General features: G+C 47.2%; 1 protein-coding gene across 1 annotated transcript in view; it reads right to left on the bottom strand.

Moving 5' to 3' along the window:
• Positions 1–16740, bottom strand: part of zgc:64106 (uncharacterized protein LOC393348 homolog) — a 256558-nt gene extending 239818 nt beyond the window's left edge. The window contains exon 1 of the mRNA XM_068028631.1: positions 16515–16740. Within this exon, the coding sequence (XP_067884732.1) occupies positions 16515–16692 (178 nt within the window). The 5' untranslated portion in view covers positions 16693–16740. The remainder of the gene's footprint in view (positions 1–16514) is intronic.
• Between the last annotated feature and the right edge of the window lie 1638 nt (positions 16741–18378).

The following is an 18378-nucleotide window of genomic DNA, read 5'->3' as shown; positions in this document are numbered from 1 at the left end:
ACAACATCCCGTCCTCTCCTCCCTCTCTCTCTCTCTAAGCAACATCCCATCCTCTCCTCCATCTCCCTCTCTCTCTCTTTTCAACATCCCATCCTCTCCTCCCTCTCTCTCTCTCTTTACAACATCCCGTCCTCTCCTCCCTCTCTCTCTCTCTCTCTCTTTACAACGTCCCATCCTCTCCTCCCTCTCTCTCTCTCTCTCTTTACAACATCCCATCTTCTCCTCGCTCTCTCTCTCTCTTTACAACATCCCGTCCTCTCCTCCCTCTCTCTCTCTCTCTTTACAACATCCCGTCCTCTCCTCGCTCTCTCTCTCTCTTTACATCCCGTCCTCTCCTCCCTCTCTCTCTCTCGTGACAACATCCCGTTCGCTCCTCCCTCTTTTTCTCTTTAAAACATCCCGTCCTCACCTCCTTCTCTCTCTCTCTTTACATCATCCCGTTCTCCCCTCCCTCTCTTTCTCTTTACTACATCCCATCCTCTCCTCTCTCTCTCTCTCTCTTTACAACATCCCCTCTTCTCCTCCCTCTCTCTCTCTTTACAACATCCCGTCCTTTCCTCCCTCTCTCTCTCTCTCACTACAACATCCCGTCCTCTCTTCCCTCTCTCTCACTTTACAACATCCCCTCTTCTCCTCCCTCACTCTTTCTCTTTGCAACATCGCGTCCTCTCCTCCCTCTCTCTCTCTCTCACTACAACATCACGTCCTCTCCTCCCTCTCTCTCCCTCTCACTACAACATCCCGTTCTCTCCTCCCTCTCTCTCTCTCTCACTACAACATCCCGTCCTCTCCTCCCTCTCTCTCTCTCTCTCACTACAACATCGCGTCCTCTCCTCCCTCTCCCTCTCTCTCACTACATCCCGTTCTCTCCTCCCTCTCTCTCTCTCTCACTACATCATCCCGTCCTCTCCCCCCCTCTCTCTCTCTTTCCAACATCCCGTCCTCTCCTCCCTCTCTGTCTTTACAACATCCCATCCTCTCCTCCCTCTCTCTCTTTACAACATCCCGTCCTCTCCTCCCTCTCTCTTTACAACATCCCATCCTCTCCTCCCTCTCTCTCTCTTTGCAACATCCCGTCCTCTCCCCCCTCTCTCTCTCTCTCTTTACAACATCCCATCCTCTCCTCCCTCTCCCTCTCTCTCTCTTTACAACATCCCATCCTCTCCTTTCTCTCTCTCTGTCTTCACAACATTCCATCCTCTCCTCTCTCTCTCTCTTTACAACATCCCATCCTCTCCTCCCTCTCTCTCTCTCTTTACAACATCCCATCCTCTCCTCCCTCCCTCTCTCCCTCTGCAACATCCCATCCTCTCCTCCCTCTCTCTCTTTCTCTTTCCAACATCCCGTCCTCTCCTCCCTCTCACTCTCTCTTTACGACATCCCGTCCTCTCCTCCCTCTCTCTCTCTCTTCACAACATCCCATCCTCTCCTCCCTCTCTCTTTCTCTTCACAACATCCCATCCTCTCCTTTCTCTCTCTCTTTACAACATCCCGTCCTCTCCTCCCTCTCTCTCTCTCTTTACAACATCCCATCCTCTCCTCCATCTCTCTCTCTCTTTACAACATCCCGTCCTCTCCTCTCTCTCTCTCTCTTTCTCTTCACAACATCCCGTGCTCTCCTCCCTCTCTCTCTCTCTTCACAACATACCGTCCTCTCCTACCTCTCTCTCTCTCTTTACAACATCCCGTCCTCTCCTCCCTCTCTCTCTCTCTTTACGACATCCCGTCCTCTCCTCCCTCTCTCTCTCTCTTCACAACATCCCGTCCTCTCCTCCCTCTCTCTCTCTCTTTACAACATCCCATCCTTTCCTCCCTCTCTCTCTCTCTTTACAACATCCCGTCCTCTCCTCCCTCTCTCTGTCTCTTTACAACATCCCGTCCTCTCCTCCCTCTCCCTCTCTCTCTCTCTTTACAGCATCCCGTCCTCTCCTCCCTCTCTCTCTCTTTACAACATCCCGTCCTCTCCTCCCTCTCCCTCTCTCTCTCTCTTTACAACATCCCATCCTCTCCTCCCTCTCCCTCTCTCTCTCTCTTTACAACATCCCGTCCTCTCCTCCCTCTCTCTCTCTCTTTACAACATCCCGTCCTCTCCTCCCTCTCTCTCTCTCTTTACAACATCCCGTCCTCTCCTCCCAGTCTCTCTCTCTTTACAACATCCCGTCCTCTCCTCCCTCTCTCTCTCTTTACAACATCCCGTCCTCTCCTCCCTCTCTCTCTCTCTTTACAACATCCCGTCCTCTCCTCCCTCTCTCTCTCTCTTAGCGACATCCCATCCTCTCCTCCATCTCCCTCTCTCTCTCTTTTCAACATCCCATCCTCTCCTCCCTCTCTCTCTCTTTGCAACATCCCATCCTCTCCTCCCTCTCTCTCTCTCTTTACAACATCCCGTCCTCTCCTCCCTCTCTCTCTCTCTCTCTTTACAACATCCCGTCCTCTCCTCCCTCTCTCTCTCTCTCTCTTTACAACGTCCCATCCTCTCCTCCCTCTCTCTCTCTCTCTTTACAACATCCCATCCTCTCCTCGCTCTCTCTCTCTCTTTACAACATCCCGTCCTCTCCTCCCTCTCTCTCTCTCTTTACAACATCCCGTCCTCTCCTCGCTCTCTCTCTCTCTTTACATTCCGTCCTCTCCTCCCTCTCTCTCTCTCTTGACAACATCCCGTTCGCTCCTCCCTCTTTTTCTCTTTAAAACATCCCGTCCTTTCCTCCTTCTCTCTCTCTCTTTACATCATCCCGTTCTCCCCTCCCTCTCTTTCTCTTTACTACATCCCATCCTCTCCTCTCTCTCTCTCCCTCTTTACAACATCCCCTCTTCTCCTCCCTCTCTCTCTCTTTACAACATCCCGTCCTTTCCTCCCTCTCTCTCTCTCTCACTACAACATCCCGTCCTCTCTTCCCTCTCTCTCTCTTTACAACATCCCCTCTTCTCCTCCCTCTCTCTTTCTCTTTGCAACATCGCGTCCTCTCCTCCCTCTCTCTCTCTCTCACTACAACATCGCGTCCTCTCCTCCCTCTCTCTCCCTCTCACTACAACATCCCGTTCTCTCCTCCCTCTCTCTCTCTCTCACTACAACATCCCGTCCTCTCCTCCCTCTCTCTCTCTCTCACTACAACATCGCGTCCTCTCCTCCCTCTCCCTCTCTCTCACTACATCCCGTTCTCTCCTCCCTCTCTCTCTCTCTCACTACATCCCGTCCTCTCCGCCTTCTCTCTCTCTCTCTTTGCAACATCCCGTCCTCTCCCCCCTCTCTCTCTCTCTTTACAACATCCCGTCCTCTCCTTCCTCTCTGTCTTTACAACATCCCATCCTCTACTCCCTCTCACTCTCTCTTTGCAGCATCCCATCCTCTCCCCCCTCTCTCTCTCTCTTTACATCATCCCATCCTCTCCTCCCTCTCCCTCTCTCTTTGCAGCATCCCATCCTCTCCTCCCTCTCTCTCTCTCTTTACAACATCCCGTCCTCTCCTCCCTCTCTCTCTCTCTCTCTCTTTCCAACATCCCGTCCTCTCCTCCCTCTCTCTCTCTCTTTACAACATCCCGTCCTCTCCTCCCTCTCTCTCTCTCTCTCTTTACAACATCCCATCCTCTCCTCCCTCTCTCTCTCTCTCTCTTTACAACATCCCATCCTCTCCTCGCTCTCTCTCTCTCTTTACAACATCCCATCCTGTCCTCCCTCTCTCTCTCTCTCTTTACAACATCCCATCCTCTCCTCACTCTCTCTCTCTCTTTACATCCCGTCCTCTCCTCCCTCTCTCTCTCTCTCACTACAACATCCCGTCCTCTCCTCCCTCTCTCTCTCTCGCTTTACAACATCCCGTCCTCTCCTCCCTCTCTCTCTATTTACAACGTCCCGTCCTCTCCTCCATCTCTCTCCCTCTCACTACAACATCGCGTCCTCTCCTCCCTCTCTCTCTCTCTCTCACTACAACATCTTGTCCTCTCCTCCCTCTCTCTCTCTCTCACTACAACATCCCGTTCTCTCCTCCCTCTCTCTCTCTCGCACTACAACATCCCGTCCTCTCCTCCCTCTCTCTCTCTCTCTTTACAACATCCTGTCCTCTCCCCCCCCTCTCTCTTTACAACATCCCGTCCTCTCCTCCCTCTCTCTTTACAACATCCCGTCCTCTCCTCCCTCTCTCTCTCTCTTTACAACATCCCGTCCTCTCCTCCCTCTCTCTCTTTATAACATCCCATCCTCTCCTCCTTCTCTCTCTCTTTACAACATCCCATCCTCTCCTCCCTCTCTCTCTCTTTGCAACATCCCGTCCTCTCCCCCCTCTCTCTCTCTCTTTACAACATCCCGTCCTCTCCTCCCTCTCTCTCTCTTTGCAACTTCACGTCATCTCCTCCCTCTCTCTATCTTGACAACATCCCATCCACTCCTCCCTCTCTCTCTCTCTTTACAACATCCAGTCCTCTCCTCCCTCTCTCTTGTAAGGTATTTGAATGCCTCTTGTATTTCTGTTGTGTTGTAAGTCATTTTTAATGTTTCTTGCATTTCTGTTTATATGTAGAATGTCATCAGTTGTGATGTGCACCAGCATGTGGAGCTCTCTGCGTTGTAAGAACCTGCAGTGTGGAGGGCATCTGGACGATGCAAGATGAATTCAGACTGAAGACATCGTCGGTGGTTCTCATGTTGGACTTTTTAAAAATAAAAATAGATTAACTGAACAAGGACACACACATAACCTTGAGTCAGGACATGACACTAAGATAATCGACCTGGGCTATTACAACATCAGACCCTCTGTCTACAACAGCTTTCATAGACAATGGCCTCTCGGAATATGTCTCAATGGCTGTCTTTCTGTGTTTGAAAGAAGCAGTCGGACCTGTGTGGAAACGTTGAGTACCGAGAGCGGATAAATTCATCTCGAGGCTTGGTGCCTTCACTTACCTTCAGAAGTGGAGAGCAGTCGGACCTGTGGGGAGCAGTCGGACCTGTGGTGGAGCAGTCGGACCTGTGGGAGAGCAGTTGGACCTGTGGTGGAGCAGTCGGACCTGTGGGAGAGCAGTTGGACCTGGGGGGGAGCAGTCGGACCTGTGGAAGAGCAGTCGGACCTGTGGGGGAGCAGTCGGACCTGTGGTGGAGCAGTCGGACCTGTGGGAGAGCAGTCGGACCTGTGGTGGAGCAGTCGGACCTGTGGGAGAGCAGTCGGACCTGGGGGGAAGTAGTCGGACCTGTGGAAGAGCAGTCGGTCCTGTGGGGGAGCATTCGGACCTGTGGGAGAGCCGTTTGGACCTCTTCAAGCGCGCCGGAGTTTTGAAAAAAAAAAGCCAACAGTGACATCACAGGAAAGCTGCAAGGTGATTGGTTGGTGAGTCACTGCGATTCGGGAAAAGCACTAAATAGCTGGTATCGTAACTAATGTAAGAAAGTTCTACAGTTTTTTCTCATATCTAGTAAGTAGTGTTTTTTAGGGAGTTCTGTAGTAACGAGGACCAGGGAAGAAGGGCCCTAGAGTAACTGATACTATTTGATGTTAAGATCTTCTAAAAGGTTTAATTTAAAGGCTTAAGTCATGGCAGGAGAGCTCAAAGCTGAGGTGTGCTCCTCGTGCTCTATGTGGGAAAGCGGGAACATTTCCAGTGCCCGGTACCAGCATGTGTGCAGGAAGTGTCTCCAGCTGCAGCTCCTGGAAGCCCGGGTTTCTGAGCTGGAGTGGCAGCTGGGGACACTGTGGAGCTTCCACGAGGCGGAGAGTATCATGGGTAGCACATATAGAGAGGTGGTCACACCGCAGGCTCAGACTCCACAGGCAGGAGGGGAATGGGTGACCACCAGGCAGAGCAAGAGGACTAGGCAGGCAGTGCAGGAATCTCCTGAGGCTATTCTCCTGCAAAACAGATATACTGCTTTGGATACTGTTGGGGGGAATGGCCTCTCAGGGGAAAGCAGCAACAGCCCAATTCATTGCACCACGGTTGGCTCTGTGCACAGAGGAGGAGTAAAAAATGTGGGAATGCAATAGTTATAGGGGATTCAATTGTAAGGGGAATAGATAGGTGTTTCTGTGGCCGCAAAAGAGACTCTGGTGCTAGGGTTAAGGATGTCTCAGAGCGGTTACAGGACATTCTGAAGGGGGAGGGTGAACAGCCAGTGGTCGTGGTACACATTGGTACAAACGACGTAGGTTAAAAAAAAGATGGGGTCCTAAAAGCAGAATATAGGGAGCTAGGAAGTAAGTTGAAAAGCAGGACGTCAAAGGTAGTGATCTCAGGATTACTATCAGTGCCACGTGCTAGTCAGAGTAGAAATAGCAGGATATATCAGATGAATACGTGGCTGAAGAGATGGTGTGAGGGGGAGGGTTTTAGATTCCTGGGACATTGGGACCAGTTCTGGGGGAGGTGGGACCAGTACAAACTGGACGGGTTACACCTGGGCAGGACCGGGACTGATGTCCTAGGCGGAGTATTTGCTAGAGTGGTTGGGGAGGGTTTAAACTAAAATGGCAGGGGGATGGGAACCTTTGCAAGGAGTCAGAGAAGGGGTGAATCAAAGACAAGAACAAAAGACAGTAAGGGGAATAAGAAAAGTGATAGGCAGAGAAATCAAGGGCCAGAATCAAACAGGGCCACAGTGAAAAATAGTGGGAAGGGGACAAGAAATGTTAAAAAGACAAGCCTTAAGGCTTTGTGCCTTAACGCGTGGAGCATTCGCAATAAAGTGGATGAATTAATTGCACAAATAGATGTAAACGGGTATGATATAGTCGGGATTACGGAGACATGGCTGCAAGGTGACCAGGGATGGGAAATTAACATCCAGGGATATTCAGTATTTAGGAAGGACAGACAAAAAGCAAAAGCAGTCGAGTTACATTGCTGGTTAAAAAGAAAATTAACACAATCGTGAGGAAAGATATTAGCTCTGACGATGTGGAATCTGTATGGGTAGAGCTGAGAAACACTAAGGGGCAAAAAAAATTAGTGGGGGTTGTATTTCAGCACCCAAACTGCAGTGGTGATGTTGGGAATGGGATTTAACAGGAAATTAGAGACGCATGCGATAAAGGAACATCTGTGATTATGGGTGACATTAATCTGCATATAGATTGGGCAAATCAAATTCGTCACATTACCGTAAAGGAGGAATTCATGGAGTGCATACGGGATGGTTTTCTGGACCAATACATTGAGGAACCAACTAGAGAACAGGCCATCCTATACTGGGTATTGTGTAATGAGAGAGGAATAATTGACAATCTAGTTGTGCGAGACCCCTTGGGGATGAGTGACCATAATATGATAGAATTCTTCATCAAGATGGAGAGTGACGTACTTGATTCTGAGACTAGGGTCCTGAATCTTAATAAAGGAAACTAAAAAAGTATGAGGTGCGAGTTCCTTATAACAGATTGGGAAACGTTACTTAAAGGGATGACGGTGGAAAGGCAACGGCAAACATTTAAAGAGCGCGTGGATGAACTGCAACAATTGTTCATCCCTGTCTGGCGCATAAGTAAAATGGGAAAGGTAGACAAACCATGGCTTACAAGGGAAATTAGAGATAGCATTAGATCCAAGGAAGAGGCATTTGCCAGAAAAAACAACAGACCTGAGGATTGGGAGCAGTTTAGAATTCAGCAAAGGAGGACCAAGGGATTGATTAAGAAGGGGAAAATAGAGTATGAGAGCAAGCTTGCGGGGAACATAAAAACTGACTTGTAAAAGTTTCTATAGGTATGTGAAGAGAAAAAGATTTGTGAGGACAAATGTAGGTCCCTTACAGTCAGAAACATGGGAATTTATTATGGGGAATAAAGAAATGGCTGACCAACTAAATGCATACTTTGGTTCTGTCTTCACAAAGGAAGACACAAATAACATACCAGAAACGTTTGGGAACACAGGGTTTAGTGAGAGAGAGGAACTGAAGGAAATCAGTATTAGTAGAGAAATGGTGTTGGGGAAATTGATGGGATTGAGGGCCGATAAATCCCCAGGGCCTGATAATCTACATCCCAGAGTACTTAAGGAAGTGGTCCTAGAAATAGTCGATGCATTGGTGGTCATCTTCCAAGATTCTATAGACTCTGGAACAGTTCCTACAGATTGGAGGGTAGCTAATGTAACCCCACTATTTAAAAAGGGAGGTAGAGAGAAAGCAGGGAATTATAGACCAGTCAGCCTGACGTCAGTAGTGGGGAAAATTCTAGAGTCCATTATCAAAGATTTTATAGCAGAGCACTTGGAGAACAGTGGTAGAATCGGACAGAGTCAGCATGGATTTACGAAAGGGAAATCATGCTTGACAAATCTACTCGAATTCTTCGAGGATGTAACTAGTAGAATTGATGAGGGGGAGCCAGTGGATGTGGTTTATTTGGACTTTCAGAATGCTTTCGACAAAGTCCTACATAAGAGATTAGCATGTAAAATTAAAGCACATGGGATTGGGGGTAGTGTATTGCGATGGATAGAAAATTGGTTTGCGGACAGGAAACAAAAGTAGGGATAAATGGGTCTTTTTCCGAACGGCAGGCAGTGACTAGTGGGGTACTGCAGGGATCGGTGCTAGGACCCCAGCTATTCACAATATATATTAATGATTTAGATGAGGGAACTAAATGTAATGTCTTCAAATTTGCAGCTGACACAAACAGAGTGGGAGGGTGAGTTGTGAGGAGGATGCAGAGAGGCTTCAGGATGATTTGGACAAGTAAAGTGAGTGGGCAAATGGCAGATACAGTATAATGTGGATAAATGTGAGGTTATCCACTTTGGTAACAAAAACAGGAAGGCAGATTATTATCTGAATGGCTATAAACTGAGAGAGGGGAATATGCAGCGAGACCTGGGTGTTCTCGTACACAGGTCGCTGAAGGTAAGCATGCAGGTCCAACAGGCGGTAAAAAAGGCAAATGGTATGTTGGCCTTCATAGCGAGAGGATTCGAGTACAGGAGCAGGGATGTCTTGCTGCAATTATACAGGGCCTTGGTGAGGCCACACCTGGAATATTGTGTGCAGTTTTGGTCTCCTTATCTGAGGAAGGATGTTCTTGCTTTAGAGGGAGTGCAGCGAAGGTTTACCAGACTGATTCCTGGGATGGCGGGACTGACGTCTGAGGAGAGATTGAGTCGGTAAGGATTATATTCATTGGAGTTCAGAAGAGTGAGGGGGGAATCTCATAGAAACCTATAAAATTCTAACAGGACTTGACAGGGTAGATGCAGGAAGGATGTTCCTGATGGTGGGGGAGTCCAGAACCTGGGGTCATAGTCTCAGGATGCGGGGTGAACCTTTCAGGACTGAGACAGTGAGAAATTTCTTCACCCAGAGAGTGGTGAGCCTGTGGAATTCACTACCACAGAAAGCAGTTGAGGCCAAAATATTGTATGGTTTCAAGAAGGAGTTGGGGCGAAAGGGATCAAAGGATATGGGGGGAAAGCGAGAAGAGGTTACTGAGTTGGATGATCAGCCCTGATCATAATGAATGGCGGAGCAGGCTCGAAGGGCTGAATGGCCTTTCTCTACTGCTGTTTTCCATATTTCTATGTCTCTATTAGTACATACGGTTCGTCGATGTTAGAACAAACTTGGGAAAATCTGAGGCAAAATGATGCAGGACAGGTGCCAGTTTGGATAAATGACACCCAGTTGGAGGACTTCGCAAGTCACACAAAGGATAAAATTAACAGGTGCCAATTCAGAAAACTTGTTAAGGTATGGAAAGGTCAGGAGTATGTAAATACAGGATCTATGAGTATTGCAGTAGTATTGGAAATACCTGTAATTCCAATGGATAAGTTAGGGATGTAATCATACAAAGTAGAAAATATCGGGGTGATAAGGGGAAAAGATTACATAAAATACTATGATATATTATCCTATGTTGTGGAAATTGGTAAAAGAGATAGTTGGAACAACATTGTCCATTGTATGAGTGTCGTCTGGAAAACCAGGTGGTTATATGTCCTCATCCTATATATAAAACAGCAGAATCAAAATGTGGATTGAATGCCACTGTAAATTGCACTATGGAGACTAGGAAAGCATTATCAGGGCTAACCCATGTGGTCTATATGGGAAAGGCGAGATATTGCTTAACCACCAGAGCGAAGGAATACCAGAATGGACATAACCGGACTTGCCCAGTGAGCAACAGTAAGTTCTGTTTCAACCCACAAATACTAACCAGAGTCGGAAAGATGGAGTTGGTAGACATATATAAACGAAAGACAGATACGATAACTGTGACAGAATGTTGTTTAGTTGTTTAAAGATACAGCATTGAAACAGGCCCTTCGGCCCACCGAGTCTGTGCCGACCAAGAACCACCCATTTATACTAACCCTACAGTAATCTCATATTCCCTACCACCTACCTACAGTAGGGGCAATTTATAATGACCAATTTACCTATCACCTGCAAGTTTTTGGCGGTGGGAGGAAACCGGAGCACCCAGCGAAAACCCACGCGGTCACAGGAAGAACTTGCAAACTCCGCACAGGCAGTACCCAGAATTGAACCCGGGTCCCTGGAGCTGTGAGGCTGCGGTGCTAACCACTGCACCACTGTGCCGCCCATAAGGAGGACTTGATAAATTACCTCCGGGAATATGAATATACTATTCAGCCATTGCCCATGTGCTTGGGTAAAGAGAGACAGCAGCTAAAAGCCATTGCTGTAGTTGTACTACAATCTGGAACAACAGTCAAAGAAACTACAAGATGCGATTGATGAGATAAACGATTCTACCTGGTGGGTGAACTTATGGAACTGGGGGTCAAATGTGCAGATACACCCCAGGTTTAGAATGAACTCCCATGTCCTGATAGTGGTTTTGGGTATCAAGAACAAAGAACAAAGAACAGTACAGCACAGGAACAGACCATTCGGCCCTCCAAGCCTGCGCCGATCTTGATGCCTGCCTGAACTAAAACCTTCTGCACTTCCGGGGACCGTATCCCTCTATTCCCATCCTATTCATGTATTTGTCAAGATGCCTCTTAAGCGTCGCTGTTGTTGTATCATGGTGATATATGTGACACACTTAATTTGGAAACTTAAGAAATTGATTATGGAATGTGAGAGGATGTATGAACACAGGTTGGACAGCTACCTTAAAGGCAATCAGTATTCGAACTTGCTGTATAAAAGATAGACAATTATGTAACAAGAGGGTAATTGTATAACCTGTTCGTGTATACTGAAAATGAATTAATGAAAGATCAATGTACTCTAAAAATGAAATTGCGACTGTATTAAGTTTGCGCAATTGATTGATTATGCAATAGTGATATTTAAATTGTGCTTTCTTTAACATTACACTGCTTATGCTTTTGCTTTGAAAATAAAATTGTAATTCCACAAGTGTACGACCTAAGAGACATGAGTGTGTGTTCTCTTGGGCATTGCCCTGCAGGATCAAAGCTAAAACTGTAGACCCAGTAAAAACACATAAGCACTTAGTTGAAACAAAGGGGCTGGTTACACATAATTACAGAGTGTGTCGAAAATGGGCTGGGTAGAAAGGGGACACAGCACACAGATGGCCAAGAAACTGTAGACTGTATAGAAAGATGTTTCCAGATACTGTCCTTGCAAGTATCAGATAAAGGAGTTGTTATAGACACAAGATATGATTAGACTCACAGTAGACAATGGGAGCCTGTAAAGAAATGCAAGTCTTGATCAGGTTCTCACTGAGCCAAATAAGGAGTTATCATGATGTCATTGTACCAGACCCCTATGAGTAAGTAAGAGGGGAGGGTCTTGGAAACAAGATTTAACCCCTGACTGAAACTGGGGAAGGCACAAGAACCCCGGGGGAGAACACTTGAGAAGATACCCTGAGCCAGGGGCTCAGAGAACAGAAGAGCAGCCGCAAGTCCAAGGCTGATCATCTCCTGCCTTGATGGGTAGTGTACGTGCAAGTAGTGAGAGCTTGTACTTTGATGATTTAGTGTGTGAATAAAATATTGATATACCTTTCACCAATCAGCTTTCGTGGATTCATTAAGAGTAAGTGCAAATTTGCCACACCCCCCCTACACTTTCTATACTCCTCTAGGGCCTCCACTGTTTTCAGCACTCTGAATCTGCCAGAAGCCTCCTTTTTTTTCCTGGTCCAATCCTCTATATCCCTTGACATCCAGGGTTCCCTGGACTTGTTGCTCCTACCCTTCACCTTAACGGAACATGTTGGCTCTGAACACTCACTATTTCCTCTTTGAATGACTCCCACTGGTCTGATGTAGACTTTCCTACAAGTAGCTGCTCCCAGTCCACTTTGGCCAGAACCTGTTTTATCATATTGAAATCAGCCTTCCCCCAAATCAGTACCTTTATTTCTGGTCCATCTTTGTCCTTTTCCATAGAAACATAGAAAATAGGAGCAGGAGTAGGCCATTCGGCCCTTCAAGCCCTCTCCGCCATTCATTATGATCATGGCTGATCATCCAACTCAATAACCTGTTCCCGCTTTCTCCCCCTACCCTTTGATCCCTTTCACCCCAAGAGCTATATCTAACTCCTTCTTGAAACCATACAATGTTTTGGCCTCAACTGCTTTCTGTGGTAGCGAATTCCACAGGCTCACCACTCTCTGGGTGAAGAAATTTCTCACTGTCTCAGTCCTGATTTCCCATTCATAAATCCATGTTGACTATGCCCAATCAGATCATTATTATCCAAGTGTCCATTTATCACATCCTTTAGAATAGATTCGAGCATTTTCCCAACGACTGATGTAAGGTTAGCAGGTCTGTAATTCCCTGTTTTCTCTCTCCCTCCCTTCTTCAATAGTGGGGTGACATTTGTGACCTTCCAATCTGCAGTAACCATTCCAGAATCTATAGAATTTTGGAAGATGATCATCAATGTATCCATTATCTCCATAGCTACCTCTTTCAACACTCTGGAATGTAGAATATCAGGTCCTAGGGACTTATCAACCTTCAGTCCCATTAATTTCTTCTTACTAATACTAATTTCCTTCAATTCCTCATTCCCTCTCATCCCTTGGATCTCTAATTCTGGGAAATTTCTTGTATCTTCCTCAGTGAAGACGGACACAAAGTAATCATTTAGCTTCTCTGCTATCTCTCGATTCCCCATTATAAATTCTGCTGACTCTGCCTGTAATGGACCCACAATTGTCTTAGCCGAACGTTTCCTTTTTAACGTACCTATAGAAGCTTTGACATCCCATGGTGAATGATCACTCAGCTCCAGTTGCTCCCCTGTTGGTGACACTAAGCCCACCAAGCTGAAACTTACTGGTCCTTAAGGCAGCAAAGGGAAGGCCAAAGCAAACAGTGGAGGGAAGGAGCCACCCAAACGGGAGGTGACAACCATTGAAAAGAGGCTTGCAGTTAAGAGGGGAATAATAAACACTGGCCCTAAGAATGTGGTTGTGAGTCTAATCGACGTAGGGGGTGAAATGGTCAGTCAGATGAAGTGAATAACCCCAAGAGATTCTGGGGAACTTAAAGGGAAGGTAATGTCACTTAAGCCTATTGTGTGGGATTTGGAGGATGATTCCCCAGTCCCACCACAGTGGTGAGAGTGTGGAGACGACTGACAACACTAGCAGTGTTACAGACCTAACGGGAACTCAACAGTTGGGGCTGGATGTGATGTTTGACCTCTGAGGAATAATAACAGAGGACAAAGAACCGATGGCGAGGTAATCATCATCACGGCTGGTAACGCTCAGACCTAAAACACCTCGAACATTGAAGGGACCCAGATGGAATACTGAGGAAAAGTAGTTGGAAGTCACTCGCAAATTGGGAACTGTTGTAAATGCAAAGGAAACAAAATGATGAAATGATGAATATTGTAAATAATTGTAATTAACCAAGCCTGTGACCGAGCTTCCCCCACAGAGCCAGGGTTGTTTTTTGTATCTTACAAGGAATGTGGACTTTGGTGCTGTTATTCACAAGGATGTGCCTTGGTGCACATGGAAGGCACAGCGAAGGACCATGTTGTGCTCTGGAGTGGGACTTGAACCCACGACATTCTGACTGAGAACTTGCTGTGTAAATTGGCTACAATGGTGACTACACTTCAAAAGGTAAAGTGTTTCAGGACATTGTGAAAGGCAATATATTTTTTAAAAATTCATTCATGGGATCTGGTGTCGATGGCCAGGCCAGCATTTATTGCCCATCCCTAATTGCCCTTGAGAAGGTGGTGGTGAGCTGCCTTCTTGAACCGCTGCAGTCCATTTGGGGTAGGTACACCCACAGTGCTGTTAGGAAGGGAGTTCCAGGATTTTGATCCAGCGACAGTGAAGGAACGGTGATATAGTTCCAAGTCAGGATGGTGTGTGACTTGGAGGGGAACTTGCAGGTGGTGGTGTTCCCATGCACCTGCTGCTCTTGTCCTTCTAGTTGGTAGAGGTCGCGGATTTGGAAGGTGCTGTCGAAGGAGCCTTGGTGCGTTGCTGCAGTGCATCTTGTAGATGGTACACACTGCTGCCACTGTGCATTGGTGGTGGAGGGAGTGAATGTTTGTGGATGGGGTGCCAATCAAGCGGGCTGCTTTGTCCTGGATAGTGTCAAGCTTCTTGAGTGTTGTTGGAGCTGCACCCATCCAGGCAAGTGGAGAGTATTCCATCACACTCCTGACTTGTGCCTTTTAGATGGTGAACAGGCTTTGGGGAGTCAGGAGGTGAGTTACTTGCCTCAGGATTCCTAGCCTCTGACCTGCTCTTGTAGCCACAGTATTTATATGGCTACTCCAGTTCAATTTCTGGTCAATGGTAGCCCGTAGGATGTTGATCGTGGGGGATTCAGCAATGGTAATGCTGTTGAATGCCAATGGGAGATGGTTCGATTCTCTCTTGTTGGAGATGGTCATTGCCTGGCACTTGCGTGGCGCGAATGTTACTTGCTCCTTATTAGCCCAAGCCTGGATATTGTCCAGGTCTTGCTGCATTTCTACACGGACTGCTTCAATATATAAATGCAAGTCTTTCTTAATTGCATCTTCAATATTACAAAAGCTTTTTTTTTACAATGAATCTTCTAATCTGTGGAGATGTCTGAATGCTTCACGCCCTTATTGTGCAGTAATTGTTGGAATTCTGTACATAGCTGGGCGTAGGCATCTGACACATTATCAACTGATCAATCAAAACTGAAATTCCATTGCAGCTTTCATCTCCAAATGCTAGGGTATGTTTCATTGAGTTTAATGCCAAGCACTTGTAGGATTTTCGACAGGAAAAATTGTTGGCTTTTCTCTTCAGACAATATTGTTATGGGATCTTAAAAACCCACCTGAACCAGTGACAGGGCTGTGGTTTAACACAGGGTTGCCCAACATATGGCCCGTGGGCCAGAATCCGTCCCACGGGTGTAAGCTGTACCTGAGGACGTTCCTCATCCTCACCAGGGCTCCAAGACTGGAGATGGGAAATTTCCCTTTGTTGTCTTCTCACAGACCGGCCTTTCTAAAAACATCGCGCTATCAGTTTCACAGCTGATCGCTGCTGAAGCAGGAACGCACTTCCTAACTTTGACAGATTCTGGCTCATTTTAAAAGCACACTAGAAAACCACGAATCTGTCTGATGTTGGGAAGCATGTTTCTGCTTCAGCAGCTGTCAGCTGTGAAACTCAGCTCAATGCTTTTAAACAAACTGACCAATCACAAAACTGCTGTGCTGAGCGCTCCCACTCAGTGCAACTGTCAGAGAGAGGGAGCGAGTGAAAGAGAGAAGAACAGAGAGAGGGGAGGGGAAACAGAGAGAGAGAGGGGGGAAATAGAGAGAAAGGGAAAGAGAGAGGGGAAACAGAGAGAGAGGCGAACAGAGAGAGGGGGAACAGAGAGAGAGAGGGGGACATGGGGGGGGGGGGGGACAGAGGGGGGGGGACAGAGAGAGGGGGGACAGAGAGAGGGGGACAGAGAGAAGGGGAATGGGGATGCCAGAGAGAAAGGGAGTGACAGAGAGAGACAGATAGAGAGAGGGGGCACAGAGAGAGAAAGGGGGGTCAGTGAGGGAGGGTGGACAGAGAGAGGGGAGGGGACAGAGAGTGGAGGTGGGGGCACAGAGAGAGAGATCAAGATCATTCCTGACAGATGGATATCTATCCGGAATACCCCACATTGCTACAAGTGTACAGGCAGATAGTGACAACTTGTGCAAGCAAAACAATGCCAGGTATCTCACTAAATCAGTGTCGAACATAGTGATGAGAAAGTAAGTCAATAAATTAATCTTCTCATTTAAAGCTTCCTCACAAAATTGCACATTTGTTCTTTCTTTGATTACTAGTAAGATAATTTTTTTAATGCCTTTATCTTTCCAAAATTGTCTCACCGGCCCCCCAGGTAAGACAAAATTGTAATGTGGCCCCGTTGGACAACCCTGGTTTCATATCTGATCTGAAAGACAGCACCTCTGCCAGTGCAGCAGTCCCTCTGTAGTGCACTGAAAGGTCAGCCTGGGTTATGGGGCTGAAGTTCTGGAGTGAGGTTTCAGCTGATTACCGACTGATTCAGAGGAAAGTGGAATATTACTCAGGGAGCAAAGATGCTGCAAACTCTTACCTGTGTTAGCTCCAGTGACAATGGCTGTTTTCCCTGTGAGATCGACTGGACACTGTCCTGGTCTCCACCATCCTTTCCTCTGTACTCTGACAATGAGAAACAGGAGAACTGAAACTGAGAACCAAACAGGGTGAGAGGCGAGTGAAAGGAGCTGAGAGGTGAGCAGAGCAATCTCCATAATGCCACGATTATTTCAGCGGAGACACAGTCTGAAGTCCAACTGAAAGTACAGAGGTGAATTGTTTTTCATGATTGCACAATATACTGCATTTTAGTTTGCTCTCAGGCGATTGGTTCAGAAAAAAATAAATAAAAAAAAACAAGATTTTGCCATTTAAAGGGACAATGTCAGAGAAATGGGAATCACGTAGCGAGTCCTGTGAAGGGGCACTCATCTCAAATTCCATACCCCCCCCCGCCACCTACAGTGAGTGCACAGTAAAGGCTATATTTTACCAGCTCTTCCTCTTCAGGTGGTACAAGCTGTGTTCAAAGCCTGGACAGAAGGAGAAGGAGCGAGGCGAGATTCAAGTAATCATTCAGTTCGTGCGCAGCAACACGACCGCCAGCATGTTCGAGCTGTCCTCGAAGGAGAAGCCCCGCTTGGCACTGGGCAAGTTGAAGGACAAGGTGAAAGTCAAGAAGAAGCATGACAGACTGAGTCTGTGACGGGAATTGTGCCAGTTAGCATGGGGCAGGATGTTGTAAAAAGAGAGAGAGGGAGCAGAGGATGGGATGTTGTAAAAAGAGAGAGAGGGAGCAGAGGATGGGATGTTGTAAAAAGAGAGAGAGAGAGAGAGGGAGGAGAGGACGGGATGTTGTAAAAAGAGAGAGAGAGAGGGAGGAGAGGATGGGATGTTGTAAAAAGAGAGAGAGGGAGGAGAGGACGGGATGTTGTAAAAAGAGAGAGAGAGAGGGAGGAGAGGATGGGATGTTGTATAGAGAGAGAGAGAGAGGAGGAGAGGATGGGATGTTGTAAAGAGAGAGAGAGAGGAGGAGAGGATGGGATGTTGTAAAGAGAGAGAGAGAGGAGGAGAGGATGGGATGTTGTATAGAGAGAGAGAGAGAGGAGGAGAGGATGGGATGTTGTAAAGAGAGAGAGAGAGGGTGGAGAGGACGGGATGTTGTAAAAAGAGAGAGAGAGAGGGAGGAGAGGATGGAATGTTGTAAAGAGAGAGAGAGAGGGTGGAGAGGACGGGATGTTGTAAAAAGAGAGAGAGAGAGGGAGGAGAGGATGGAATGTTGTAAAAAGAGAGAGAGAGAGAGAGAGAGGGAGGAGAGGACGGGATGTTGTAAAAAGAGAGAGAGAGAGGGAGGAGAGGATGGGATGTTGTATAGAGAGAGAGAGAGGAGGAGAGGATGGGATGTTGTATAGAGAGAGAGAGAGAGGAGGAGAGGATGGGATGTTGTAAAGAGAGAGAGAGAGGAGGAGAGGACGGGATGTTGTAAAAAGAGAGAGAGGGAGGAGAGGACGGGATGTTGTAAAAAGAGAGAGAGAGGGTGGAGAGGATGGGATGTTGTATAGAGAGAGAGAGAGAGGAGGAGAGGATGGGATGTTGTAAAGAGAGAGAGAGAGAGGGAGGAGAGGACGGGATGTTGTAAAAAGAGAGAGAGGGAGGAGAGGACGGGATGTTGTAAAAAGAGAGAGAGAGAGGGAGGAGAGGACGGGATGTTGTAAAGAGAGAGAGAGGGAGGAGAGGACGGGATGTTGTAAAGAGAGAGAGAGAGGGAGGAGAGGACGGGATGTTGTAAAAAAAGAGAGAGAGAGGGAGGAGAGGACGGGATGTTGTAAAAAGAGAGAGAGAGAGGGAGGAGAGGACGGGATGTTGTAAAAAGAGAGAGAGGGAGGAGAGGACGGGATGTT

This window comes from Heterodontus francisci, chromosome 1 (genome assembly GCF_036365525.1).
Source record: "Heterodontus francisci isolate sHetFra1 chromosome 1, sHetFra1.hap1, whole genome shotgun sequence".
Classification (NCBI taxonomy): domain Eukaryota; kingdom Metazoa; phylum Chordata; class Chondrichthyes; order Heterodontiformes; family Heterodontidae; genus Heterodontus; species Heterodontus francisci.
The sequence above is the reverse complement of the archived record's forward strand: the minus strand, read 5'-3'. Positions and strand labels throughout refer to the sequence as shown.